The following is a 27,242-nucleotide window of genomic DNA, read 5'->3' on the forward strand; positions in this document are numbered from 1 at the left end:
AATAAACATCGATGCTATCTTCACTCAATAAATATCTACTGATCATTGAATGGGCTAGACTGGCGGTGTATAGAACCTTCTCCTTTTGAACTTCCGGATGTTTAGCGCCACTCCAACAACTGCCAAACTGGTCTTTCTGTTTCTATACTTGTCCTCCGTATAGTCTGGTCTCACAGCAACAGGACGATGTTTAAAAATGTAAATCAGGTATGACTTTATAGCTTAGCTCCTCCTAATGGCAGGGGGTTTAGATCAGAGTAAGATCTAAACTCCTTACCACTGCCTTTGAGCCCTACATTATCTAGCCCTTGGCTATTTCTGTGACCTCATCTCATACCATTTCCCCCCTTGAGCACTGTACTCTAACCTTACTACCAACTATATCAAGTTGGTTCTAACCCCAGGACATTGACATTTACTGTTCCCTCTGTCTACAATGCTCTGCCCTCAGATCTTTTTTTTTTTTTGTGGTATGCGGGCCTCTCACTACTGTGGCCTCTCCCACCGCGGAGCACAGGCTCCAGACGCACAGGCTCAGCGGCCATGGCTCACGGGCCCAGCCGCTCCGCGGCATGTGGGATCCTCCCGGACCGGTGCACGAACCCGTGTCCCCTGCATCCGCAGGTAGACCCTCAACCACTGGGCCACCAGGGAAGCCCTGCCCTCAGATCTTTAACATGGCTCATTCCTTCTCATCCTCTGCAACCTCAGAGAGCTTCAATGACCTTCCAGTCAGAACCCTCATTTTAGTCACTTTGCGATCCTCTTCCCCAACAATTATTCATAACACTTCCATTATATGAAGTTATATAATTTATATGTCTGCTTGTTTATTATTTTCCTCATTAATCTCCATGAGGGTGGGACATTAGTCTGACTTGTTCACTGTGGTATACTCACTGCCTAGAATAGTGCCTGGTACATAATAGGAACTCAATAACTATTTGCTGAATGAATGAAAAACAGAGACAGGAGAATGATTTTTTCCCTTTCTACCTTGGGAGGAGGGGTTTGGTGGGCAAAGGTGCTTGTTTTTAAAGGGAGGGAGCTGAAAAAAGAAGTATTTGGCAAGGAACACATATATGAACATATAAGAAAACTAACTCACTTCTTTGCCTGCTGTCAATCACAGAAGATGGCCTCAATTGCCTGATAGGAACATTCTCCCCCAGAGCCAGTGTTTCTGCCTTTGCAGCCTCCAGGCCTGCTTCTTCTTAGAAGGAGGTACTTAAACATAATGCCCTTTAGCACTAAGAATTCAGAAGTTTTCTTCAGTATCAATTCTTCAAAACCTGTGTTCCGCTATTTTAACTTGCTCTCTTGTGCATTTATGTTTGCAGAACAGTGTCCGGCATATAGGAAGTATCATAAATATTTGTTAAATAAACATTTTTAAACACACTACTGTTATCAATGAAAAGTTTAAAGAACTAAGCCTTGATGACTTTAATGGGAAATATTCGTTGCTTTCCTTGGTTTCACTTTTGTCCGACTACAGACATTGCTGCATTTAGTGATGAAGTAATTCACCTCATGTTATGAATTGTGGCACTGCTGCTATTCAAAAGATTCCCACTTTGACCTGAATATACACCAAGAAAAAAAAAGGTTTGGACCACTTATGTGATTTAGTCAAATTTTGCAAGGTTACTGTGTGCTATTAGAAAGATCTGATCTTACATTAAGGAGCCTCTTCGTAACTAATCCACATGGTCATCAAACACAAGCATGAATGATCTCCCAGTGGGTGGAAGTGCCAAATGCATTCTATCATGCAAAGTCTTATGGGGAAATCTCCCTGCAAACTGAATAGCAGATTCTCCTGTGGCCTCACCCAAATTTGAATGCTTCCAAGGAACACTTTGAGAAAGAAACTGTTCTATAAGTACAAAAAAATGCAGTTGTATTCATAAAGTACTCCAAACAATTAAAGAATTTTGTTTTTACTGCATGGCGAGGACTTTATTATGGTAAAACATGCATTTTAACCATTTTAAGTGTATATAATTCAGTGGTATTAAGTACATTCACACTGCTGTACAACCATCGTCACTATCCATTTCCAGAACTTTTTCATCATCCCAAGCAGAAACTTCAAACCTATTAAACAATAATTCCCTATCCCTCCCCAATCCCTGACAACCTCTATTCTACTTTCTGTCTCTATGAATTTACTTCTTCTATGTACCTCATACAAGTGGAAAAATATAATATTTATCCTTCTGTGCCTGGCTTATTTTACTTAGCATAGTGACCTCAATGTTCATCCATGTTGTAGTATGAGTCAGAATTTCCTTTTTTTAAAAAGGCTGCATAATATTCCTCTACATACCAGATTTTGTTTACCCATTCATGTATCAACGGACACTGGGGTTGCTTCCACCTTTCGGCTATTGTGAATAGTGTTGCAATCAACACTGGTGTACAAGTATCTGTTGGGGTTTTTGCTTTGAATTCTTTTGGGTATACATCCTGAAATGGAATTGCTGGATCAGATTATAATTCTATGTTTAACTTTTGGAAGTACTGCCATACTGTTTTCCATAGCAGCTGCATCATTTTACATTCCCATCAGCAACGTATTAGAGTTCCAATTTTTCTACACCCTCACCAACATTTATTATTTTCCTTTTTTTTTTTTTTTGATAATAGCTATCCTAAGGGGTGTGAGGTGGTATCTCATTGTGGTTTTGATTTGCATTTCCTTAATGATTAGTGATACTATCTTTTCATATGGCTCAGACTTTTTAAACTTAATTACTAATATAAGGAGTCCTTTAGTATTAAAAATCTAAATAACCAGCTAGTTTTTATAGTGTTTTTTCCACATATCTCATATATCATTTCTTCATTGGGAAGGAGAAACACCCTTCTTACTTAGTCATAATATCAAAATAATATAACAAAACATGTAAAGTTTCTGAGAGTGTCCTGTAATTTCTCTCCCGAATTTCTTTGTATTACACCTTTTTTTAAGTTTACAAAGATTTGGCTCAAAGTTTTTAAGAGAATTCTAATTTAATTCTTTCATAATTTATGTGTAGATGACAATTATACAAATGTGAATCATGTTTTGTCTGTAAAACACACTAAACAATGGCAAAGTGATTTAACTTGATATATGATGGTTATTGCTGAGATGCTATGGCTTATGTAGTTACTTTTATTTTTTGGATAACTTTACATCTAGATACATTTCTAGATCTGAATAACTGGGTATAATTATAAAGGATATTTACTGAGTCCAAGAGAGTTGTATTAGAAAAACATTGTAATTATATTCTAATTTCTACAGGGTCTCAATGTAAGATATATAACCAAGATTAAACATTTATAAAAATTACCAATTTACCAATTCACCTATCCAAAATACTTTACTCTGACAGTCAGTAAAATTTGCTTAATATTCACATGCTAATATTTAAGGTGGAAACAAGAAAATCAAGGTGTAAACTTCTTACAGTGCTGAATAGTAGTATAGCAGTTGCCTTAACTAGCTGATAAAAGTATTATAGCTTGCTTGAGAGATGTGGCCCTAGAATGAAGAGATGGAATTCATTAGGCTACCAAGGCTTTCAAAAATATCTGTTAAGACTCTTTACTTACCAAGACATTTAATTATTTAATATCATTTCCAAAACAAGTTCTCTACCTACAAAACAACATATTTACCTACTGACATACTACATTCTCCATGACAGTTATAGTCCTCACTGTAAATTAAGAAATTGACATTGAGGGAATTCCCTTGGCGGTCCAGTGGTTAAGACTCTGTGCTTTCACTGGCAAGGGTCTGGGTTTGATCCCTAGTCGGGGAACTAAGATCCCACAAACCGCGTGGTGCGGCCAAAAGAAAAAAGAAGAAATTGACACTGATTTTCGAGTTAGCTATCTAACAAAACCCAGCTTCCTGAACTCCTAAATTGGATAATTAGAGCATAAGCCAGAGTCAATAATAGCAGAGGCTCAGCAATGCTCAAATCTTAACTTAAACAATTGACCAGACATTTAAAAAACAAATCACCTAAAAAAAAGAAATAGAAAATGAAAAAATACACACACACACACATATATGTATATAAATATGCCCACCTGAGGACCACCATATATAAAGAGCACAGTTGGGTATTTCTTTCCAGGTTGTAGATCATGAGGTTTGTATAGCATCCCATACAATGTAAATCCAGTAGTGCTTTCAAAAGAAAAAATTTCTGGAGGGGTATAGTCAGGAAGAGGACCTGAGAGGAGGTAACACAGTCTGTAAAAGGAGTTCTTATGGGAGCTCAGCAATCTGAGAGCAAGGAAAAGATACCATAAACCCACCACCCTATACACAAATAACTAATCATTCCCCCCTTCAGATGATAAGCAAGAAATAAAGCACGAAGTTATCTTTAAAAAAGGAAATCTAATGAACATATCAAATTATCCATTTGAGAAGCAGACACAAAGTATTATGAATAATCATTGGAGCCCAGGAGGTATTTACATGTAGAACACAAATACTTTGTGCTTGGTTTGTGTAACTTATTGATGGTTAAGCCATATACCTGATGGGAAACTGAAACCACATATTAACTTAATCAATTGGTTTTCCAAAGCAATATAGACCTATACTAAATCTGCGTATACTGGATGATGTTACAGTCTAAGCAGAGATCATCACCATATTACAAATTCTGATTGTGGACATCAGAACATACTTATACCTTATGGTTTTGCACTAATTTCTTAATCCCTTAGGAGATATTTATGAGTGAAAATACCTAACAGGAAAAAAGGATTTGGGGATAAAATGAATTAAAAGATATAAAAAATTAGTCCATTCTTCATGTTTAAGAAATCAAGCATTTTAAAAATAGGTAATTCACAGTGCTCTTTACTCCCATACAGAATGAGTGTTCTATCTTTTATTAAGATGGCCATTACAAGTGCTGTAGAAGTTTAAGAAAGTGACCAGCTGGGTATTCCTTAAAGCTGCAGCTTCCCTGCTCAAGAGTCTTACTAGTTCAGTATATATTACCTTCAAATTCAGTTGTTTATCTGGGAACTCATCCAAACATGTGAATAAATCACTTCCTAGCTGGTATCTTGACTATTTTAATCTTATTTTCAAAAAGGCCTTCCAGACTTGCTCCTGCCTCGGGTAGGAGGTAACCAGTCTTATTTGATAATTGATAGACTAGGAGGGGTGGGATCAATCAGGAATCCAGCAGCTCAGGGACAGGTGGTGATAAGAGACGGAAAGACTCTGTTCAGGAAATGTGGACATATGACACAGGTTTAGTGCCCTAATGTACTAATCCTACTTAAGATCAGGCTCAGGGAAATGAGTACCTGCTGAATCCAAAATGGTGGCCCAAAATTCCTTTGTTTTGCAGGTTGGGTCATCTTCAGGACTTGAGAGCTTGTAAAGGGACACACAGTGTGGATTCTTCTGGTTACTATACTTACTTATAAAGAAGTCACAATGCTAGAGAAAGGAAAAACAATTACTTTTCCCCAGGGAAAAGTAAAAAAGGTTATCTGTTGCTACATGCGCACTGATGCTATAGCTGGAGTATGGTAAGAGTCTGACCATTTATACACATATACAATTCTAAAGTTAAGGCTAAGGTTTTTGCAGGCCAACTTCACCAATTTTCACATTACTGAAAAGGAGTATTACATGAGTAGGGGATTTTTTATATGACAGGAAACCCTTTTCAAACAGGGACTTAATACCCGGCTGATGCAGCAAGAGTGGGAATAGCCACGGTCGGTCAGCCTTGTCACCTCTCCAGGATTTACATAACTGACCACGTACAGGTGATGTTCTAAAGGAGAGTCTTTGGTGCCTTCAAAATATACCAGCTTTCTGACTTCATCAACCTGGATCTGTCAAAATAACAACAAAAAAATCAGTGCTAGTATGACCTTGGCAAGACCAGTAATTTAACAAACAATACCCAATTTTATTCAGAATCATTTGAGTCACCCTTTGCCTTGTGCCTCTTTTTAAAAATTTGTCACCAATGTTAATAAGCTTGAGTTGGTTTTGCTCATGTCTTATAGCTAAGAATAGGTACTGTCCAGAAGGTAAAAGGATGCCCAAGTTGCATGCTATTGGTAGTTTCCTATATGGTTAGAATGTGTACTTTTCTTAAAATACAAAAATTATTTCATTAAAATGACAATCCTTTACAGAGAAAAAAATATCTATATTACAGCTCAGGTCAACCATTCATGCACACTTAAGAGTTTAATTTTAGCATCCTATTTCTCAGTGCAGCATTATCTTAGGCAGTGCTTTTTTAAGTCTTTTGTACAAATTTGTAAAAATTTCTTATCTATTGGGTTGGGGAATAACTGAACTCAATCACTCAATCAGTTTCAATACTGGTATAGTTTATAAATAAGTATGAAGGATCTTTTAAGTCTTAATTCAGAACTCAAAATAACTGCAAGTATACTCATAGCTGAATTCACTTAATATTCTTCCTAAATTACAGTAAGATTCTAAATAAATGGCTTTTATTGTTCCTTTTCAAAATCTTCTAGCAGCCTACTCAAATGATGTTTAATAAAATTCAAACTGTTTGGGCTTCCATGGTGGCACAGTGGTTAAGAATCGCCTGCCAGGACAGGAATAGAGACGCAGGCATAGAGAATAGACTTGAGGACACGGGGAGGGGGAAGGGTAAGCTGGGATGAAGTGAGAGAGTGGCATGGACATGTATACACTGCCAAATGTAAAATAGACAGCTAGTGGGAAGCCCTTGTCCAGGAAGATCCCATATGCTGTGGAGGAACTAAGCCTGTGCGCCACAACTACTGAGCTCGCGTGCCTAGAGCCCGTGCTCCGCAATAAGAGAAGCCACCGCAGTGAGAAGCCCGTGCACACCAACAAAGAGTAGCCCCCGCTCACCGCAACTAGAGAAAGCCCGCGTGCAGCAACGAAGACCCAACACAGCCAAAAATAAATAAATTTATTAAAAAAAATTCAAACTGTTTTATACAGCAAAGAAAACACAAGTACATTTCTAAATGCAAGTATTTTTAAATGTCACATTTTCTCCAAGAAGCTTCTTCTTAGTCATTATAAACATTTTCTTAGCATGCATGGATAGAGAAATAAACACAGTTGACATTAAGTAGACCTATATGACATAGACAGAAAGAATACAAAGGATACGAAGTGGCAGAACAAACATTCATGAAGCTTCACAGGTATGTGTTAATCTGTGCAAAACCTCAGGACTGGTTCTGCTCTTGACCTAGCAGTTGGAAGTCAGGCCTCTCAAAACTGCATAAATAACTGGTTAATTCCTCACTCCCCTTTTCTTTGTTCCACGTAGCAACTTTACATGAAACACCTGAGAGTTTCAGCATCACATGAATATCAGAATCACCTGAGGGGCTTGTAAACAGATTGCTGGGTCCCACCCCCAGACTTTTTGATTCAGGAGGTCTGGGGGGCGAGGAGGGCCAAGAATTTGTAGCTCTGAAAAGTTCTCAGGTGATGCCAATCCTCTGTGGTCCAGAGAACACACTTTGAGAACCCTAAGGGGCACATGGGTTTAAAAGCCTCAAAGATTTACTCAATTATGGTCATTAGAAATCTTTGGGTGTGCACAGGTCACTGGCAAAAGTAAAGAAGAGAAAGGTAACTTAAAAAAAGTAAAGCAAGAATAGAGAGAAAATAGAAGAGTAAGAAAGAGAGACACAAGCACATTGCATAAATAAGCATGACATAAAGAAGAAAATTGATGTACATTATGGCTAGTAGAAAGACACTTACGTTGCCCAAATAAGGTTCAGATCTGCATAAATACGATTTTGGGAATTCCCTCAGTATTGTCCAACCATTACACAGCATTAAGTTTACATTAGTGTAAATTTTTATTATCAGAACTTAGAATTACACTGTAAGATTTTTCTCAGGTGACAATAACATCCAAGGTCCCCAAAGAGAAAAATATATATTGAATATATAACCAAAAGGTCATGTGACACTCTCAGTGGAAACAAGACTTTAAAGGTCACCTATTATATTCTCAAGTTTTTACCAACAAAAACAAACCTGGGACCTGGATCTTCATTCTTTCTCCTTAATCACCTTGGGAACTACGAGTGACTTCTATAGTAGCCAGTATATATAATCCTTCAGTAAATCTCCGAATCAATTTGAGGAAATCACAGGCCTTCACTAAATCCTGGTAGCATACATCAACTTAACTGTACGTATCACACATAAAGGATGGCTTTCTTAGAGATCTCATGAAACTGACCACCTAACTGAAAGTTGAAACAAACACAAGGTACTATATAAGGCAAAAGAAATAAAATTAGAATTCACTGAATTACTACAGAAAGCCATATGCCGAGAGTGAAACAGAGGGTGGATTTCCCTCCTCTTCCTTATCAATCTACGCTTTGTATAAATGTTCATCAAATTCTGCAGGTGGTAGATGAAACTTCAAATTTGTGAGATAAGATAAACAGGTGAATGAAACAGCATCACTACTTCAGAAGTAGTAAATGCATTTTCTAATGTAGAAATGACACAAGTAGTCTATAAGAGATTTAGAAATAATTTTCAAACTATATCATAACTCACTTTTGCTAGACTTGAAAAGTATGGACCAGCCCTTTCCTTATTAAGTAGCAACACTGTATTTGAAAATGGTGACCTTTAGTCACATCTAATACCAGGGTTATAAAATGGGTGAGATTTATAATTTAAACTAAGACTCTTCTTTTCCAACAAACTGGGTTCTTTTAGGCCCTAAAAATATTTTCAAAATACTGGGGTCATATGAAGTTGCACTACTGATTTTTAGTACTGCATACACACAGTCGATGTTGACTAAATATATCAGTAGGATAAAAGAACATACATTAGATCCATGCCGGCCAAGAACTTCCCATTCACCGCTGGTAACTGCTATTTCCTCTTTGACAGGGCACTTGAAATCACCTGAAGATAAACATAATCATAATTCAGCACTCTATACCAGACTACAAGCAAATGAAACAATGAAAAATAGTATTCTAAACTCTTTTTTCCAAAAAGGTAACAATGAAAAATTCAAAGTTATGTCTGGAGTAATGGAAATGTTTTGGAACTAGATAGAGGTGGTAGGTAGTTGCACAACTCTGTAAATGTACTAAATGCCACAGTTCATTTTAAATGTTCACTTTAAAATGGTTAATGTTATGTGAATTTCACCTTACAATAAAGTCTAAAGTTAAAAAAAATTCCAAGTTATGAGTCTTCATAATAATAATGGAATAATCCATGTAAATAAAGTGAAAACAGCAAAATAGATTTTTATGGCAAAGACAGAAAAGAATTCAAAAGCACTTGCATTCCTAGACCTTTGGTTAGAAAGATAAAAAAACCTAATGTGTCAATAAGGCATTTATTTCTTCCAGAAATGCAACAAACTACCTAAAAAGCCAGAAAAGGAAAATTTTAATACAACTGTTTTTCACTTGCCAAAAACAAATTGGGTATTACGATAGTCCATACCAACATGTCTCATTTACCTTTATAAGATTCTGTCTTGGTAGATGAGGCTCTCTCAGTGGCCTAAGGAGAAAGTTAAAAAAATGGAACCACTGCTCTATGCCTAGCTGCTACCAGCTCTGGCTCTGGGGAGTGACAGCTGAGGACAAGCGAGATGGTGAAATGATACAGGATCTTAAGTAGGGTCCTACTCAAGTTAAAAAAAAATAGACTCCTTTTCTTTTTTTTTAGATACAAAAATTCAACTTAGTACTTTAAATTTTATCACCAGAAAATAAATATTATTTAACATATAATAAATACTAATTGGGACTTCTCTGGTGGCACAGTGGTTAAGACTCCGTGCTCCCAATGTAGGGGGTCCAGGTTTGATCCCTGCTCAAGGAACTAGATCCCACATGCATGCCACAACTAAGGAGCCCACCTGCCGCAATTAAGACCCAGCGCAACCAAATACATAAATATTTTTTAAAAATACTAATTGTTACACATTATAGACACTCATGGAAGAAAGGAGGGAAGAAGAAAATAAAATGGACATCAAGAAAAGGAGGAAGATCTGGAGCAAGAAGGACTAAGTATAAAGGAGGGAAATGGAAAGAAGAGGAAGACAAACTGAGGGGCCCAGAAACAGACACTGAGAGGGAACAGAGGCTAGGTGTTCTGAGAAGAACGTCAGCTAAGGTGACAGCTCTTATTCTTCAACAGGAGTATAAAATTTTAAGTTATCATCTTTTTATCACTGTCCCAAGAATGTTGTTTTAGTTAACTATCTACTATTGATAGCTCTTTGACCAGTCTTCATCACTAAACTTTCCAGAATTCCGTAAGTAGATATAATTTCTGAACAACAGAGGAACTGGTAAGGGCAATTTCATGCTAAGGGCCAAATTAAACTAAGGCTCTTAGGGAGGAAATCTCCAACTTGGATATATAAGCTCCTGTCTGATTAAAAAAAAAAATTAGGCTAAGAGAAGGAGCAAAGTCATAGGCAGTATTTACTTTGCTGTCTTAAGATGTAGCTCACTGTTTCCCAAGTAAGAATGACATATATATATATATGTTTTTTTGTGGTACGTGGGCCTCTCACTGTTGTGGCCTCTCCCGTTGCGGAGCACAGGCTCCAGACATGCAGGCTCCGTGGCACGTGGGATCTTCCCGGACCAGGGCACGAACCTGTGTCCCCTGCATCGGCAGGCGGACTCTCAACCACTGCGCCACCAGGGAAGCCCAAGAATGATATTTAAAAGGCCATGTTGAGGGCTTCCCTGGTGGTGCAGTGGTTAAGAATCCGCCTGCCAATGCAGGGGACATGGGTTCATGCCCTGGTCCGGGAAGATCCCACGTGCCACGGAGCAACTAAGCCTGTGCGCCACAACTACTGAGCCTGCGCTCTAGAGCCCACAAGCCACAACTACTGAGCCTGCATGCCCCAACTACTTTAGTCCGCATGCCTAAAGCCCGTGCTCTGCAACAAGAGAAGCCATTGCAGTAAGAAGCCCACGCACTGCAACAAAGAGTAGCCCTTGCTCACCGCAACTAGAGAAAGCCTGTGCGCAGCAACGAAGACCCAACGCAGCCAAAAATAAATAAATAAATAAATAAATAAATATATATATATAAAAAAGGGCATGTTGAAAAAAAAAAACAACCCAACTAAAAAGTCAGCAAAAGATTCAAATAGACATTTCTCTAAAGAAGATATACAAATGGCTAAGTAACATGATAATGTTACTAATCATTAGGAAAATGCAAATCAAAAGCACAATGACATACCATTTCACACCCACTAGGATGGCTCTTACCAAAAAAACCCCACAAAACAAAAATGAAACCAAAACAAACAAAAAAACCCCACTACACCCAGAAAATAACAAGTGTTAGCAAAGATGTGGAGAAATTGGAACTTCTGTGCACTTCTAATGGGAATGTGCCAAGGTGCAGCTGCTATGGAAAAGAGTATGGTGGTTCGTCAAAAAGTTACAAAAAGAGTTACCATATCCAGCAATTTCGCTTCTGGGTATATACCCAAAAGAATTGAAAGCAGGGTCTGAAACAGATGTCTGTCCACCCATGCTCATTACAGCATTATTCACAACAGTCCAAAGGTAGAAGCAACCCATCTGTTCATGGCTAGGTGAATGGATAAACAAAATGTGTTTCTATATACAATGGAATATTATTCAACCTTAAAAAAGAAGGACATTTTGACACATGCTACAACCTGGCTGAACCTTGAAGACACTATGCTAAATGAAATAAGCCAGTCATAAAAGGACAGACCTGTATGATTCCACTTATATGAGGTATCTAGAGTAGTCAAATTCATAGACAGAAAGTGGTTGCCAGGGGCTGAGGGGAGGAAGGAATGAGAAGTTACTTATTTTCCACTAAATTATGTATTATTTATTGGATAGTTTCAGTTTTGGAAGATGAAAAAAGTTCTGGAGATGGATGGTGGTGATGGTTGCAGAACAATATGAATACACTTAATGCCATGAAACCACACACTTAAAACAGTTAAAATGATAAATTTTGGTTTGTATATTTTACTACAGTTTTTTAAAAATGGCTATGTTGAGTCTGCTAAGTTACAAATGGCAGTAAAGCATATAACATAACATCATTAAATGCCTACTATTCCAAAACAAACTCTATATTATTAAAGTAGAAAACCATAACTCAATTTTTTAAAAACACAGGAGTATTCAATGTACCATTTCATTTTTCCTAGGCTTACACATTCTGTATTACATTTCCCAGAAGGAAAACCATCACTTTTTAAAAAGAAACTAACTTCAGTTGACATAATATTTAATTTCACTTTGGGAAACATAATTATATCAATCTGAAGAGCTATGCTTATAAATCAACTACAGTGTAGATGCAGATAGTATAAAAAAAATCTAGTATGCACAAATATCTAATAACTTTGTAACATTTTAAAACTAGCTTTTTTAATCAAAAAATTATATGGGCTCACTTTAAACAAAATGTATAGTTAAAGCAAAAACAAAGCAAAAATAAATAATCCCAATACCCAGAGATTACCCACTGTTAATAGTTTATTATGCATCTATCAAGAACTTTGTCCTATGCTTATAAAGTACACAAAAAAGACATTACATTACCCTGCCTCTCCCACCTTTTGCCCCCAACGTTTTCCCCTTTTTAAATAAAAAAGGATTTCTTACTTGGGGCAGGCAGCCCACCACTGGATCGTTTGTATTTGCTCTCCTTTAAAATGGATGTGATTTTATATAAATGACGAAAACCTGTTTTGCATTCAGAGGCAAAAATAAATTCAATTTCATCTTCATGACTTTGGGGAAAAACATGAAAGATGTCATGGATCTGTAAAATGAATAGCTTAATTTACTATACACATTAATGAAAATACTACATAAACAATTCAATTAAGCCAGAGAAAGAAGAATTACTTGATAAACATACTCTGAAATATAAATAACTGTCAGGCTAGGGTGTATGGTATATGTACAATTAGAGATTTTGCCTGGGCCTTTCACATTTCTCTTACTTTAGTCAAAGACTTCATCTATTGAGAAATAAATGTTTCCAAATGGAGAAAAAAGAAAAACATGACCAAAAGCTGTTTCTTACTCACCATCTCTGAAATTCTTTGAAACACGGCACGAAGTTTGTTTAATGATATAAATCTTATTACAGAAGTGATGAGGAAAAATGCCTTTTACTTTTCTTTTCCAGAGAGAAATATTCTAACAGTTCAAGGGAAAACAGATGTTCATCTGTTTTAGGTGAATCATATGAAGCCTATATTCAGCCAGGGAGTGAGCTAGCTTTATTTATTTTGTATCTTAAGTTTTTTCCACTAAACTGGAAAATGAAAAATTCAATCCCAAACTGTTATATTTTGGTATAGTTTGCCAACTTAAAAAAGAAAGTCTTTTCTAGACAGGATTCTTGTGGTCCTCTCAGAGGCACTAATGAGGCTGTGTTTTCAATATCTGATGTGTCCAGAAACAAGGGCAATTCTGCAGCCAGGGAGATGTCATTTCAGTGGCATCTATCTTTTATGTACAAACCATTACCCATTCTGGAACCAACATTCCAATCTGAAAATGTTCAAACTAAGCAAATAACATTCAAGGTTACTTTGAACTCAAAAAATTCATTTTGATAGTTTGCTATCGAGCTTCATTTGCTTTAGCACTCTGAGAAAATATTCAAACCAAGTACAAGAAAACATGCATACATTTATCCAGATGTCTGTTGTTTCTTCATAGATAATCAGTGGCGTCACAGAGTCAGGCACTGACTCGATGAGTCTCTGTCTTTCCATGGCATCATCTTCTACTGGGATAAATAATTCAGGTGAGATCAACACTATCTGTAGGCGAGTTTGGGAGCGATCTAGTAGAATAGCCCACGCACTATTTAAATAAACAAAAGAAAAGCACAAAATAAAGCACACTCTTCAGAAAATGAATATTCCACTAATCTTTCCCCTAGCACCCATCAGTTATTTCTATAATCACAATAAAAGTATTGCTTTAGTATATGTTAAATTATCATTTACAAACGGCTAATTAAAAGTATTAGCTTATTCTACACTTATTTTTAAAAGTTAAGCTTGAGTAGAGTTTTTAAAAGTAGTTTTCTTTAAATTTCCAAAATCACAGATGGCCTTTGAAATTGTTTTCTCCCTTTAATGTCGATAAATGCCTCGTGAAACTCCTCTTGTCCACATTAGACACAGGAACTACATGTAATCATCTTCACATAAGGCTCTACAAGTATTTCTGCTTAATTATTCAATAAAAAAATACATACTTATATGTGAGCCTAAAAGTCATACAATTTAACCACAAATAACACTGTGAAACTGTGACTGGCTAAGAGACAGAATTAAAATGCAATGCACCTATGCTTATAGGATTACAAGTCCACTTAGTTCAGGAAAAATTCTTTGTGCAGAACTATCTACACTTCAAAATTACATGTGAAGGCAGCTCCAACGGAAAGGAAAACCTAACGGCACAGACAGTCCTGGGTCCTAAATTATTTGTAAAGAAGTGGCAATTTAACATACGCACTATTTTCCCTCTGGAGTCCATCCAGCTCTGGCAATATATTCAACTCCTTCAAACAGAATCTCAAAAGGCTGAATTAGTTCCTTATCTATGACATCTATAAGCTATTAAAAAAGAAAAAAAGAATCTAGTTACAGAAGACTGAGATAAGTAACTAGCTTATTGGTCTACTTAAATCACTATCTTTAACAGCATGCTTTTTCAGTCTTAGGTACACAGGATTAACAAAACCAGCAGTAAGTCATGGGTTACCTATACTGGTGCTCTTACACCTAAAAAGTTCTGACTACAAAAATTAGCATAGTCTAAAAGTCTTTTCCCATGAGTTTATACTAACAGAACTCTTGATAATAACTGGTAAAATCAGATTTTAATCACTTTATAGACTGTAGTATCTAAGAAAAATAACAGTCCCTAGTTCCTTATATTTTAGCTTAAAATACTATTTTTGTAATATATTAGTGAAATGGTCCTGAGTAAGCAAACTTTTTTCCCTTAATAGTCTAGCTAACACAATTTTAAATATACTTTTTAAAAAATGGACAAAGGATCTGAATAGACAGTTCTCCAAAGAAGATATATAAATGGCCAATAAACACATGAAAAGATGCTCAACATCATTAGCAATCAGAAAAATGTAAATCAAAACCACAGTAAGTAAGGTGCAACTTCAAATCCACTAGGATGGCTAGGATAAATAAAATGTGGTATATCGGGCTTCCCTGGTGGCGCAGTGGTTGAGAGTCTGCCTGCTGATGCAGGGGACAAGGGTTCGTGCCTTGGTCCAGGAAGATCCCACATGCTGCGGAGCGGCTGGGCCCATGAGCCATGGCCGCTGAGCCTGCACGTCCGGAGCCTGTGCTCCGCAACGGGAGAGGCCACAGCAGTGAGAGGCCCGCATACCACAAAAAAAAAAATACAATAAAATAAAAAGTGGTATATCCATACAATGGAATCTTTTGGGGCGATAAAAAGTAGTGAAATGCTGTTACGTGGTGCCAACATGATTAGTGTTTGAAAACATGATGCTAAGTGAAAGAACTCAAGACTAGATACTGTATGATTTCATTTATAAGAAATGTCCAGAATAAGCAAATCCATAGATACAAAGTAGATTAGTGGTTGCCCAGGGTTGGGGGGCATGAAAAGGTTTGGGGGTGATGATTAAGGGATGTGAGTTTCTTTCAGGGGTAATGAAAATGTTCTAAAATTGACTGTGGTGATGGCTGCACAATTCTGTGAATATACTAAAGGCCATTTTAAACTTTAAATGAGTGAATTGTATTGTATGTGAATTATATTTCAGGGACTTCCCTGGCGGTCCAGTGGTTAAGACTCTGCACTCACAGTGCAGGGGGCCCAGGTTCGATCCCTGGTCCGGGAACTAGATCCCACATGCCACAACTAAAAAAGATCCCGCACGCAACAACGAAGACCCCACGTGCCGCAACTAAAAAGAACCTGTGCAGCCAAATAAATAAATAAATATTTAAACTGTGTGTGTGTGTGTGTGTGTGTGTGTGTGTGTATATAAAATTATACTTCAATAAAGTTGTTAAAAAAAAGTCTAGCAGAAAAGACTGTTTTTAAATTAATTTTGTGTGCATTTAGCTTATAAGCATCTGTCCAAATGGAAAGTAGCAGTATTAAAGAAATGAGGGATATTTAATCTACTGTAGACATCTATTCAACACAGAAGGTAACTCACCAGTCAGTAACCACTATTTAAGAAATACTGATCTGGAGAATTAACACAGGCAAAGAGGAAAAATACTGGAAAGGAGTGGTAAATATGCATATCCCCATATTCCTATCTTGGGAACCAGCAGAAAGTTTTCAAAGTAGAAAATTAGGTCAACCTGAAATCATGATCTGTAGATGTCTCAGCAAGTGCAACAAGTCCAAAAAATAAAAAAGCATATTTAAAATCTCTGTTGACAGACTAGTCAAATGATACAAAAAGTTAACATTTTATACTTACCCTTCCTTCAGCATCAATCAGTATTTCCGACATCTTAAAAGTGACTTTTGGATTTGCTGTGCCTTTAGAAAGAGACATAAATGAATAGTAATACATATCCAAAATTATTCAAACGAATTTTGCCAGATCAATCCTTTTTATACTTTAGTCAAATGAGGAATGTTGCATATAGTCAGGACTTTATTGCATAAGAATCTCAAAACTCCTTTTCAATTCATAATTTTTAGTATGGCTATAAAAGAAAAGAGGCTGAAAAACATCAAGAGTTAGTTCGTAATGAAGGGGAATTCGTATCATTTCACAATTGAAAGGCTGTAAATAGCAATATGGGAAAAATTACTAATTTATTAAGAACATAATCCCTTAAAAATCTTTATTTCCTAGCAAAGGTATTTCTTTATTTCTTGAAATAATCAGTTTTGTGCACTTCCTCACCTTTGAAATAATTAAAAAGGATCAGCCTGTAATTAAAAAATCTACTTCAGAGACATTTAACAACCCATCCTTACTAAATCTGTAAAATATCCATGTTGACCATACCTTCGGATGAATGCAGAAAGAATCTTGTTTGAAAAGTAGGAATGAGTGAATATAAATGCCAATGGAATACAGTACCTGTTTTAGGATAACGGAATGAATCTGCCCTCCTTGTTTCCAACATAGGGGACGTAACATGAATAATTTCCACTTCAGATTCATCATTTTCTTCATACAGAATTCTAAGAATTTTACTGCCACTGGGAACTTAAAAGGAAATTAAATATTGAAAATTTAGGAGAATTATGCCAGAAAGTAACCATAATTGACCATTCCCTCTAGGTATTATATCTCCCATAGTGAAAAAAGTTTATACATAAAACATGCTGCCTTTTATGTATAGAGTATATGTACAATGTATTAGGCTAGAATGTAAAACAAATTTCTAACCAGATCATAGTCAAAAGTTTGAAAGCTACTGCTTTAGAGAGCTGTTTCTCAGCTAGTAAAATCCTTGTGAATACACCAAGAAAAAGGAGGAATTTGTGCTCTTTTTTTCTGATCCATTCATACACTAATTTGGCCATCTGTTCATGCACTCTAGTCAATCCTATGTTTTTTATAGCAACTCCCATTAGGGGTGGTATTTTTTATTTTGCCACCAATGTTGCCACCAACCAGCTTCTAGATGAAAAACTGGCAAGGAGAGTTGAAGGACTTGGGGTACTGAACCACAATACACCTGTTTTTTATAAGAACTCATTATGGTGAGATATAGCCTGAATATTCTAAATAACTACTGGTAGGATCCAATCTTCATCACTTCAGAATCTATTTTAAGAATATGTGCAGTTAACTAATTGGTAGTTGAATCTCATAATACTTTAATTGACCTGTAATATATTATTTTGAAGCCTCTTACTTGTTTCAGCTTCTGGACACCACCAATAACCAGAATATCTATCAAATTCTTCTTGAAGAACAAAGGTAGCAACTCCAGCTGATCTGGGATCCTCTTCCATGTTGGCTAGCTCTAGACAAACATAAAAGCAAAATTATCACAGAAGTTCTCTATCTTTTCATAGGTACAAAGCAGAATGATTCCATTTATTCTGAAAGGCAGCTATAATATAGTGGTGAACTGTGGAGCCAAATGGACTGAATTCAAATCTGGGTTCCATCATTTACTAAATGACTGACCCTGGGCAAAGCACCTGATCACATTCCACTGCAGTACCCATTTATAAATGGGAATAAGAACCTACCTTATATGGTTGTTATGAGGATTAAATGAGTTATTTTACATAAAGTACTTAGAACAAAGTCTGAGCCATAGTATGTGTTCCATAAATGTTAGTTATTATTTTCCCATTTAGCTAAGACCATGGGGAAAAGAATACATGTAAAGGGTCATGGTGACTTTTTACTCTCCTACACAGAGAAGCACATTTTTAGACCGAGAATGGGGTCTTACAGATCATGTAATTCACCATTTCTCCTCCCTCCCCTTCCTCTTATTTAACCAAAGCAGATGAGCTTTTATCTGTTTTACACTTCGGTTTCCAGCAAATAGTCTGAAGGGAACTCTTGCTTTAAAAAAAAAAAATCTAGGGACTTCCCTGGTGGTCCAGTGGGTAGGGCTCCACACTCCCAATGCAGGGGCCCTGGGTTTGATCCCTGGTCAGGAAACTAGATCCCACATGCATGCCGCAACTAAGAGGCCCGCACGCTGCAACTAAGAGTCCACATGTCTCATCTAAGACCCGGCGCAGCCAAAATCAATCAGTCAATCAATCTAAAAAACCACAAAGCCATAATTATGTAAGATTTCATGCCATGGGAAAATGTTTACAATATACTTGAATTTAAAAAAGCATATTACTAAATGACATGTATACTGATTCCATTTATAAAAGTGTTATACAAATACTTTTTTTTTTTTTTTTGCGGTACGCGGGCCTCTCACTGTTGTGGCCTCTCCCGTTGCGGAGCACAGGCCACGGACGCGCAGGCCCAGCGGCCATGGCTCATGGGCCCAGCCGCTCCGCGGCATGTGGGATCTTCCTGGACCGGGGCACGAACCGGTGTCCCCTGCATCAGCAGGCGGACTCTTTTTTTTTTTTTTTTAAATTTTATTTATTTATTTATTTATTTATATTTATTTTTGGCTGTGTGGGGTCTTCGTTTCTGTGTGAGGGCTTTCTCTAGTTGCGGCAAGTGGGGGCCACTCTTCATTGCGGTGCGCGGGCCTTTCACTGTCCCGGCCTCTCTTGTTGCAGAGCACAGGCTCCAGACGCGCAGGCTCAGTAGTTGTGGCTCACAGGCTTAGTTGTTCCGTGGCATGTGGGATCTTCCCAGACCAGGGCTCGAACCCGCGTCCCCTGTACTGGCAGGCAGATTCTCAACCACTGCGCCACCAGGGAAGCCCGGCAGGCGGACTCTTAACCACTGCGCCACCAGGGAAGCCCCAAATACATATTTTTTAAAGTGTCAGGATATAAATCAAAATGTGGTCCTCTCCAAATAGTGAGACTATGAACAACCTTTTTAAAAAGAATTGCTTTATAATTTACAAAATCTTAAGTGTACTGTTTACTTTGAAAAATGCATATACTTGTATAACCACACCCTATCAAGACAAAGAATATTTCCAACACCCCAGAACGTTTTCTCATGCCCCTTCCCAGTCGATGTCCATTCTTGCCTCAGAAGCAACCACTGATCTGATTTCTATCACCATAGGTTAGTTTTGAATATTCCAGAATTTCATGTAAGTGAAATCATACAGTATACACTTTATGTTTGTTGCTGAGTGGTATTTCATTGTATACCACAGTTCTTTTATCCATTCATCTGTTAATGGACATCTGAGCAGCTTCTACTTGCTATTATGAATAAAGATGCTATGATTATTCTTGTATAAGAATCTATGTGGACATGTGTTTTCCTTTCTCTTGAATAAAGACCTAGGACTGGAATGGCTGGGTACTGTAAAAAATTTATCTTTAAATTTATAAGAAACTGCCACACAATTTTCCAAAGTATCTGTATTATTCTATACTCTTACTAGCAATGTATGAAAATTCCTCTCCAACATTTGGTGTTCTAACGGGTGTGTAGTAATATCTCGCAGTGATTTTAATTTTATAGGCAAGTTTCACTGTATTATGTTCTCTTACCTGTATTTTCTGTATGTTGTCTGAAACAAATGTGCAATATGAACCAATAACCCCTTATCCAAAAATTTTGAGTCCAGAAGTGTTTCGAACTCAGAATTTGGGGGATTTTTTTCATATTCATACACCTAAGCATAATTATGTCACATCTCCAGCAGGGTAATCAAATACCCTGTAATCAAATATACTAATATTCCTGCAGCAAATTTAGGCATAGGCACACTAAGTAGGATTAAGATTATAAATATCCTCAGGTCAGTTCAGGTCAGGTTTTGCCACCAAATGAGTTTTAGCATCAACCTAATGAAAACTAACCTCAGTTTTCAGTTTCTGAATTTTGGAATTAATGATATAGCCAAAACCAGCACTCAGTTTTCTTGGATCTTTCAACTACTCCAAAGTTATACCTTCCATACTGCTTTATATTTTGTTCTCCTTTAGATGTGAGACTATGTATCGCTCATTTATATCTCCCTATCACTTACTACAGACCTCAATTACTAAGATTAATTAGATGAGTAAATGGTATCATCTTGTTCTCCCAATAAGATATGTCCTTTGAGAGTAGAGGCTGGTATTAAGTTACCTTTAAATTCCTCTATTATAGGAGGCAGAGAATAAACAAATGCACATGCCAACTGACTACACCCACCCCAAAGGGGACTTTCACTTGGAAACCTACTGTGAATAAGCGGGGTAAGAGTGATGTTGCTTACCCTCTACCTACCTTTCTATCTAAACACACACTTAGGGCTTCCCTGGTGGTGCAGTGGTTAAGAATCCACCTGCCAATGCAGGGGACACGGGTTCGATCCCTGGTCCAGGAAGATCCCACATGCTGCGGAGCAACTAAGCCCGTGCACCACAACTACTGAGCCTGCGCTCTAGAGCCCGTGAGCCACGACTACTGAAACCTGCATGCCTAGAGCCCATGCTCCGCAACAAGAGAAGCCACCACAATGAGAAGCCTGCGCACCACAATGAAGAGTAGACCCCACTCACTACAACTAGAAAAAGCCCACGCGCTACAACTAGAGAAAGCCCGCGTGCAGGAACAAAGATCCAATGCAGCCCCCCCAAAATTAATTAATTAAAAAATTTAAAAAATGGTCTATTTCACATGTTCAAAAAAAAAAAGAAGCAGTACACTATTTCCCATCTTTCATTTGTATAAAAGCTTTGGAGAAAAACATACACATCTTTTCTGTGCTTTCAGTACTGCTTAGCATTATTATAGTCACTTCAATAAATATTAAATATTTCCACAATACAGAAAGTTTTATTTTTTCTATTATGACAAAATAACTAAGCAGGCTCTGCAAAAAGGGGAGACAAAGTTTTAAGTAGTTCTTATAGTGTGTACTAGATTTTTGTTTGTTTTCCTAAAAACAAGATTAAATTTTTAAATTAAATTTTATTTTAATCAGAACAGTTTTGGGACTTCCCTGGTGGTCTAGTGGTAAAGAATCTGCCCTTCAGTGCAGGAGACGCAGGTTCGATCCGTGATCGGGGAACTAAGATCCCACATGCCACAGGGCAACAGAGCCCATGAGCCGCAAACTACTCACCCCACGCGCTTTGGAGCCTGCTCACCACAACTAGAGAGAGAACCCGCATGCCACAACTAGAGAGAAGCCTGTGCACCGCAACAAAGAGCCCGAGCACCGCAACGAAAGATCCCGAAGGCTGCAACGAAGATCCCGTGTGCCACAACTAAGACTCTACACAACCAAAAATACAAATTAAAAAAAAAAAAAAAAAAAAAAAAGAACAGTTTTGGGGAAAATTCTGGTAGTCTTATTAGGCTAAAAGAACAATCTGGTCAGAGGTGCTGCTGTTGTGCTGTCTGAAAATGACCCTTAAAACAAGGGAGCAGGGCTTCCCTGGTGGCGCAGTGGTTCAGAGTCCGCCTGCCAATGCAGGGGACACTGGTTCGTGCCCCAGTCCGGGAAGATCCCACATACCGCGGAGCGGCTAGGTCCGTGAGCCATGGCCGTTGAGCCTGAGCGTCCAGAGCCTGTGCTCCGCAACGGGAGAGGCCACAACATTGAGAGGACCGCGTAACGCAAAAAAAAAAAAAAAAAAACAACAAAACAGGGAGCATTATATAGGTGGTACATACCAGTTTTCCACTGTACTTTTGTCTTTTTTCATTTTAAAGATTTAAGTTTAAAATATAAAGATCAGGACTTCCCTGGTGGCGCAGTGGTTAAGAATCCGCCTGCCAATACTGGGGACGTGGGTTTGAACCCTGGTCCAGGAAGATCCCACATGCCGCGGAGCAACTAAGCCTGTGTGCCACAACTACTGAGCCTGTGCTCTGGAGCCCATGAACCACAACTACTGACCCCACACGCCGCAACTACTGAAGCCCGCGCACCTAGAGCCCGTGCTCTGCAACAAGAGAAGCCACTGAAATGAGAAGCCCGTGCACCGCCATGAAGAGTAGCCCCTGCTCACCACAACTATAAAAAGCCTGTATGCAGCAACGAAGACACAACACAGCCAAAAATAAAATATAAATAAATTTATAAAATAAAAAGATCACCTAGCAAGTTTCAATTGGAAAATGTAAGCAAAAGCAAATTAAATTTAAAAAATACTTTTCAGGAAAGTAGATTTGAAGAACTTGAATTACCATTGTGCACATAAGTAAGCCTCCTTTCTTCTCTCGTTACAATGTTGGATATCCATATATCATTGCTATGTATAAAAGCAATCCAGTCTGGATCAGCTGGGCATAATTTTGGATCCATCCGAATGTTGGGACAACTAGTCTCCACTAAATTGGGCCGTAAGGGTTGTTGCTAGAAAAGTAAACAACATTTAAAGGCAAGTATCAGGCTGATACATATTTGTTTACCAGCGCCCTTCCTATAAAATGAATAATAATCCCAAGTACAATATCAACTATAATAACTGCTCTCCAGAAAAATGTACTTTCATATGCCTTAGCTTATAAGAAAGGACTCATTTTTTTTCTATGAATTAATAAGCTAAGCATAACAGGAGCAGAAATAAAGACAAAATAAGAGTACTTCATAAATTCTGTTGTCCAAACCTGTTTAATCAGAGTAATTATCGTTTGTTACATGCTTTTATTAAACACTTGACTATTTCACTTATTAAATATTTCTAGTTAATTTTACCAGTATAAAATAATTTGCTCATAAAAATGTAATGAAAGCTAGAATCATCACAATTCTATCAGAAGAATAGTTCTGATATCGCATTAAAATTGCCTAGAATAAAATCAAACATTTAAAACCATTTACTGAGATGAATCAGGCTTTTAGGGGAACCAAAGAGGGATTGCCCTGTGATATCATTACCTTCGAAAATCCACCTCAGCACTTACTCAAAAAATGGCACTGATGCCCTTTACTAATTCTTCCTACACAGCAAGTGTTTTTAGCATTTTAAAAATTGTATACTAATGTCACTGAAAAAAATTATTAACTCTTAAAATTGGAAATTAATACCCATATTTCTTGTTTTCTTTACTACTAAAGTAGTAGTAAACAATTGGTGAAAAGAATTTTTTAGTTTGTTTAATTACCTTTCAGATTTGGACACAAATAACTTTAGGACCCAAAAACAGATTTATCAAGTAGTAACATCAACTTACAGTAAATCCTTGTGGCCCTCCATCTTTTACGTGATAAATTCCACTACCAGCTTGAAATAGAAATGTTCCACTTCCTTGGTGATAATCATAAGAAGCAATTCCAACCGTTCCGATGCGTTTTCTTTCTCTCAATAGTTCTTCTTCTCGAGAATACATTCCATAGTCCAGTGTTGCCTAATACAGAAAGAAAGTCTCACATTCCAGTCTTCTGAAAGGTGGCTTTTTGCTTTTAGCACTGAAATTCTAGCATCTCCAATATTATTGAGTTTACATTTTGAGTGATCCCAAAATTTGCCAGCAACTTTAAACAGATTAATTTCAGGAAGTCTGCTGAAAAATTTCTTGGTAAAGCGTCCCTAGACGATTACTGTATACATTAGAGAGCAAGAATTAAGTCTTATCACCTTGGCTTGGCATTCAAGATCTTCTACAACTTAAATGTAATATAGCAGTTCTGCATGCACTTAAGAGCAGACTCTGAAGTCAAGCAGTTTGAATCTAGGCTTTGACTCTCATTACAAGTCTGACTTTGGACAAGTAGTTTAATTTCTTCAAAAGTAATTTTCTTCACTTTCAAAGTAGTAATAAATCATCTACTTCAGCTTTGTGAAGATTAACTTAGATAAAAATATGTAAAATGTTTAGCACAATGATTGGCACAGAGTAAAGTTCTCAAATATCAGCTGTCATTAGTACCTTTCCACTAATCCACTAATACTGCTTTAATAAAACCTTAGGTCAGGCTTGTCACACCAATGATGTAAAACCCAATATGCAGTGTTCTGCTCCTGGCCTTTGTTCCATCACCGTCCCCCCCAACCTGAGGCCATTTTTCTTTCTATCCATCCAAGTTTTACTGATATCCCAAAACCTTAGCCCTAATTCACCGTTGGCCAGGAAAGTTTCCTGATCCACTATGGTGTACATAGATCTCTTATTTGAAATTTATATGAGTTACTATCTCTTTTACTCATTTGGCTACGATTTTGTTTTTCACTTTTTTTCATTATTTCTGACTAGAAATAGATTAAAAAAAAAACAACTTGAGAGCAGAATCTGTCTGATTTTTGCTTTCCTACCTAAAGCATCTGTTAAAATCTCCCTCAAAGAATATTTGTAATCAATGATTGATGATGAAGAGGGACCTTCCCAAACTAAAAATATTATTTGACACATATATAAAATTTAAAAAAATATATAAAAAAATCTAATAAGTGCTAGTTTTAAAAATTTACATCCACATCTTCCCTCACTAAGAGCTCTTTATGATAAATAAGGGGATAAATAAAGGAATGGTAAATAAGGGAAACAGACATGGTTTCTGCTACCAAGGACTAATACTATTTTATGTTATGTTATATTATGTTATTTTATTTTATTTGGCCGTGCCATGGCTTGAGGGATCTTAGTTCCCTGACCAGGGATCAAACACTGGCCCCCCACAGTGGAAGCGCAGAGTCCCAACCACTAGACTGCCAGGGAACTCCCAAGAACTAATACTTTAAAAGTAGCCAAGTTCAGGGACTTCCCTGGTGGTCCAGTGGTTAAGAATGCGCCTTCCAATACAGGGGATGCAGGTTAGATCCCTGGTCAGGGAGCTAAGATCCACACATGCCGTGGGGCAACAAAGCCCGCATCCGTATGTTGCAACAAAGACCCAGTGCAGCCAAAGTAAAAAATAAATAAATAAATTTTTAAAAAATAAAAAAAATAAAAGTAGCCAAGTTTATATATCCGGAAAAAACCATAATTCGAAAAGATACATGCACCCCAGTGTTTACTGCAGCACTATTTACAATAGCCAGGACATGGAAGCAACCTAAATGTCCATTTACAGAGGAATGGATAAAGAAGATGTGGTATATATATACAATGGAATATTACTCAGCCATAAAAAAGAACGAAATAATGCCATTTATAGCAACATGGATGGACCTAGAGATTGTTATACTGAGTGAAGTAAGTCAAAGGCAAATATCATATGGTATCGCTTATATGTGGAATCTAAAAAAAAAGGGGGTACAAATGAACTTATCTGCAAAACAGAAATAGAGTTACAGATGTAGAAAACAAACTTATGGTGACCAGGGGGTAAGGGGGGTGGGGAGGGATAAACTGGGAGATTGGGATTGACATATACACACTACTATATATAAAACAGATAACTAATAAGGACCTACTGTATAGCACAGGAAACTCTCTCTACTCAGTACTCTGTAATGGCCCATATGGGAAAAGAATCTAAAAAAAAGTGGATATATGTATATGTATCACTTTGCTGTACACCTGAAACTAACACAACACTGCAAATCAACTATACGCTAACAAAAAATTTTAAAAATAAAATAAAAGTAGCCAAGTTCATTGGCAGAAATGTATGTCTCCAAAATTAAGCCAGCATACTGAAAGTAAACGTTGTTCAAGGATGGCAAATACATGTGTATACTTGCAAACTTAAAATAATGTCAAATGAAGTTAAAAATGAGACAACCTTGGAATCCTGCTAAAAATCTACCTAGTTTTTTTATATTCATTGTATTACTTTTTAATTAATGTTTAATTACATATATACATATATGTGTGTGTATATACACACATATATACATATATGTGTGTGTATATATATATACACACATATATACTTATATGTGTGTATATAAACATGTGTGTATGTGTATGTTAGGCTCCAAAAGAAAAAACTAGAAAATCCAATGTTTTATTAATTCTAATCTTTTTGTTTTAAATATCTTTTAAGACTGTTTCCGTTGACACCAAGAGCAATTTTGAGTATATAATTATATTTTAATTTCTCCCTCTTATTCTCCCTGAATGTCATCAGACTTGATCCATACTTAATATGTCTCAGGTTTTTTTTTTTTTTTGGCTGCTTTGGGTCTTTGTTGCTGCGCAAGGGCTTTCTCTAGTTGCAGTGAGCAGGGGCTACTCTTTGTGGCAATGTACAGGCTTCTCATTGAGGTGGCTTCTCCTGTTGCAGAGCACGGGGTCTAGCCACGTGGGCTTCAGTAGTTACAGCATGTGGGCTCAGTAGTTGCGGCTCACGGGCTTCAATAGTTGCGGTGCGTGTGCTCAGTAGTTGTGGCGCATGGGCTTAGTTGCTCCGTGGCATGCGCGATCTTCCCAGACCTGGGCTTGAACCTGTGTCCCCTGCATTGGCAGGCAGATTCTTAACTACAGTGCCACCAGAGAAGTCCCCTTAACATGTCTTACTGTTTAATAATCAGAACACAAGACATTTCAGAGCTAAGAAATTAACTTTCACAAGTTTATAACTTTTATGATTTATAACTTTATGATTATAAAATTTATTATTTGAAAGAGTATCAAGCAAGATGATAAAAAGAACCCTGAGAAAGATCTATTATGAGGAACAAGATTA

At 37.2% G+C, this 27,242-nt stretch overlaps 1 protein-coding gene across 8 annotated transcripts in view; it reads right to left on the reverse strand.

Annotated features, from left to right (window-relative positions):
* Positions 1 to 27,242, reverse strand: part of DPP8 (dipeptidyl peptidase 8) — a 61,956-nt gene that overhangs the window by 9,926 nt on the left and 24,788 nt on the right. For all 8 annotated transcript variants that reach the window (XM_007105154.4, XM_028494940.2, XM_028494939.2 and 5 more), the window contains 12 exons: positions 23,846 to 24,019; positions 22,856 to 23,024; positions 17,964 to 18,074; positions 17,180 to 17,308; positions 16,565 to 16,626; positions 14,587 to 14,687; positions 13,746 to 13,923; positions 12,706 to 12,865; positions 8,880 to 8,959; positions 5,725 to 5,877; positions 5,338 to 5,473; positions 4,093 to 4,238 (listed from right to left, as the gene is read on the reverse strand). In XM_007105154.4, the coding sequence (XP_007105216.1) occupies positions 4,093 to 4,238; positions 5,338 to 5,473; positions 5,725 to 5,877; positions 8,880 to 8,959; positions 12,706 to 12,865; positions 13,746 to 13,923; positions 14,587 to 14,687; positions 16,565 to 16,626; positions 17,180 to 17,308; positions 17,964 to 18,074; positions 22,856 to 23,024; positions 23,846 to 24,019 (1,599 nt within the window). The remainder of the gene's footprint in view (positions 1 to 4,092; positions 4,239 to 5,337; positions 5,474 to 5,724; positions 5,878 to 8,879; positions 8,960 to 12,705; positions 12,866 to 13,745; positions 13,924 to 14,586; positions 14,688 to 16,564; positions 16,627 to 17,179; positions 17,309 to 17,963; positions 18,075 to 22,855; positions 23,025 to 23,845; positions 24,020 to 27,242) is intronic.

Source organism: Physeter macrocephalus, chromosome 11 (genome assembly GCF_002837175.3).
Source record: "Physeter macrocephalus isolate SW-GA chromosome 11, ASM283717v5, whole genome shotgun sequence".
In the NCBI taxonomy this organism is placed as follows: domain Eukaryota; kingdom Metazoa; phylum Chordata; class Mammalia; order Artiodactyla; family Physeteridae; genus Physeter; species Physeter macrocephalus.